Source organism: Lottia gigantea (assembly GCF_000327385.1).
Source record: "Lottia gigantea unplaced genomic scaffold LOTGIsca_6, whole genome shotgun sequence".
In the NCBI taxonomy this organism is placed as follows: Eukaryota; Metazoa; Mollusca; class Gastropoda; family Lottiidae; genus Lottia; species Lottia gigantea.
In genome coordinates, this window is record NW_008710049.1 from 4,821,201 (window position 1) to 4,824,527 (window position 3,327).

Consider the following 3,327-nt stretch of genomic DNA (forward strand, 5'->3'; position numbering starts at 1 on the left):
GTTTAATGTAAAGTAGATTTAAGACACTAACGTGTTTAATTATATTGATACCAATGAATCAAAGACGTGCAACAGAGATCAGTCATTCTACCTCGTCATAGACTACGTCACTACGTAGTCACGTGAGAAGCGCCAAAGCTGTAACCGTCAGTTTGCTCTTAGCTGTCCAGTGGTGTAGACGTCTCTCTATACTCTCGTTCCGTCAAACATTCACACTTTTAAACTTTGTGTTTTTCTAGTAACTAAAGTTTTGTTTGAAGATTCGTTGACTGATTGTCCGAATCATTCCTGTTAACAAATTCGATTGTTTTTCATCGAATTGTTAGAATGGCGGATGGTTTAAAAAATCCCGTCTTGGCGTCTGCTTCTGATTCAGACTCCGATGATTTGCCTCGTGGTACTCAAAAAATGGCTTCTACTAAGAAGATAGATAGTAGTCAGTTGAGTCTGCCTGGAACTTCGAACACTTTTCTCAAGAATATTGAGACCAGTATGGACCATATCGCACAATTTATGGAATCCATGAACGAGGCCTTTACCGGACTTGCTGAAGAAAAACGAAAGCTCCCGGAGGAATTTATCATTCTCAAGAAGAAAGCCCGTCGTCGAGTGTCTGACACTTCTTCAGATGAGGCTGAAAAAGATTTTATTGCCATGGCTAATGTTAATCGGCCAAAGGCCTATATTTCTGACTCTGATGAGGAAAATACAAACCGCTCCCAACTTGACGAAGGTCAAGGTGATGGGGGTGCCAGTAGTAGTTTCGATAGTTTTCTTGACAACGTTGAAGACGAGCTACAACTTTGCTCTAAATCAGGACAGAACATCAATGATAAATTAGCCAAGTTTGTCACTAAACGATTCGAGACACGTCTATCATTCGACAAACTCCAAGAACGAATTGATAAATACAGTATACCCCGTAATTGCGAGGGTGTTTATGTGTCTGAGGTAAATTTACCCATCAAGTCGAAGCTCAACCGTTTTATCAGGGGTTTGGATACTCGCACTTCTAATATACAGAGAACAATTGTTTCGGCAAGCTCTGCTGTCATTGAGTGTCTGGAATTAGTATCTTCAAATATGGTCGCTATGAATGGTACTCCTGAACTTGTCTCAAAACTCACAGATGCTGTGAGCATGTTGGGGCATGCCAATTATGACATTTCTTTGAGAAGAAGAGAATACCTTCGGCCTTACATTCAAGATGATTACAAGCCATTATGTGGACAGATGGTTCCTGTAACCAAACTACTTTTTGGAGACGATCTTCAAAAAGAAATGAAAGAAGTTCGTGAAACGAATTTGATAGCAAAAACTGTCAACAAATCTAAGGGAAATTACTCCTCCTACAACCATAATCAATTCGACAATAGTAAAAGTCATCATGGTGCCAGTGGTGGATATCAGAAATACCCTTTTCGCGAAAGAGGTCGGGGGAACTTCAAGAAGAAAAGCTATGCCCACAAACCAAAAAGCGAAAAATAGAAGATATTTTAAAAGTGGTACGTATAGATTCTAATTTCATACATCTAAAAAATTATTTTATTGCCAAAAAGTCATTGTTCAAAGGAGGCTCAATTTCACACCACTTTGATAGTTGGAATAATTTAACATCTGACCCTGAAATATTGGATATTGTTTGAGCATATGCCAAAACAAAGGCGCATTCCTTTTGACATTAATTTCTCTGATACAGAATCAAACATAATTGATCAGGAAATTGAGAAACTCTTATCTAAAGGTATAATAGAAAAAGTTAATTACAAACAAGATGAATACATTTCAACAATATTTATTCGTGAAAAGAAAGATAAAACACACAGAATGATTTTGAATTTAAGAATACTCAATGATATGGTCGAATATCAGCATTTTAAAATGGAGTGTCTTGGTTCCGCCTTAAAAATGGTGAAACAAAATTGATGGATGAGTACTTTGGACTTATGTGATGCTTATTATTCTTGTCCTATAGCAGTCGAACATAGAAAATATTTAAGATTTTTCTGGCGAAATGAAAGATATCAATACAAAATGTTTCCTAATGGATTGGCTTGTTGCCCGAGAAAATTTAGCAAACTTCTTAAACCAGTGTACGCTAAACTTCGATTACTGGGTCATCTGTCTGTACCATACCTCGGTGATTGTTATTTACAAGGGGACAGTTATAGATACGGTACAATTATTTGATGCTCTTGGGTTTGTAGTACATCCGACTAAATCCTTATTCAAGCCTGTACAGTGCATCACTTTCCTGGGACTTTTGATTGACTCTGTCAGTATGACAGTGCGGTTAACTCTTAGTAAAATAGAGAAAGTAGAACTGGCCTGTAAAAAATTATTGAATGAAACTCAAATTACAATAAGAGATGTTTCTGTCGTTTTAGGTTTAATGACATCCAGTTTCCCTGGAACTATATATGGGGCATTGTATTACAGAGATTTAGAAAATGAGAAAACTGTAGCTTTGAAACATAATAAAGGTAATTTCGAAGCATCTATAATTCTTGGATCACTAGCCAAAAAAGAATTAACTTGGTGGGTACAGTCATTGAAATTCGCATACAATGTTATTGATCACGGTTCCCCTGATGTTACTATTTATACTGATGCTAGCAAAAATGGTTGGGGGTGTACAGAATGACTGTACTACTGGTGGAAACTGGACTGCAATTGAGAAAGATAACCATATTAATTATTTAGAATTGTATGCAGTGTTACTGACATTAAGATCATTTAGATTAAAGCTAGAGAGTAAACATGTGAGAGTCATGATGGATAATACTACTGGCATTGCTTGTATCAATCACATGGGTACTAGTCACTCAAATTCATGTAATAAAATTACAAAATTGATTTGGGAGTGGTGTATATTAAACAATGTTTGGCTTTCTGCAGCACACATTCCTGGAGTTGAAAATATTCTAGTGGACAGAGAAAGTAGACAAGATAGGCGAGAAAAAGAATGGAAATTAAATAGTGAATTTCTTAAAGGTGCTTTGAGGAAGCTACAGGTTTCTCCTGATCTTGATCTCTTTGCGTCGAGAATAAATACCCAATTCCCAAAATATTTGGCATATAGGCCTGATCCAAATGTCTTCGCTATTGATGCATTCTCCATTAGGTGGGGTAATAATTTTTATATGTTTCCTCCTTTCAGTGTTCTGACACAAGCCCTCCAGAAGATAGAGAGGGAAAGGAGTACAGGTATAGTGGTGGCACCCTTCTGGACGACCCAGATCTGGTTTCCAATGTTGATTCGATTATTAGTGAACAGACCACTGGTATTACCAAAAGGGAGACAAACCTCAGGAACCAAACCTACCT

At 37.2% G+C, this 3,327-nt stretch overlaps 1 protein-coding gene across 1 annotated transcript; it reads left to right on the forward strand.

Moving 5' to 3' along the window:
• Positions 1-327: 327 nt before the first annotated feature.
• LOTGIDRAFT_154834 (hypothetical protein) lies at positions 328-2,644 on the forward strand (the record flags this gene model as incomplete). Its single annotated transcript, XM_009064032.1, has 2 exons — positions 328-1,432; positions 2,388-2,644. The coding sequence occupies 2 exons, from the start codon at positions 328-330 to the stop codon at positions 2,642-2,644; spliced, it is 1,362 nt and encodes a 453-aa protein (XP_009062280.1).
• Between the last annotated feature and the right edge of the window lie 683 nt (positions 2,645-3,327).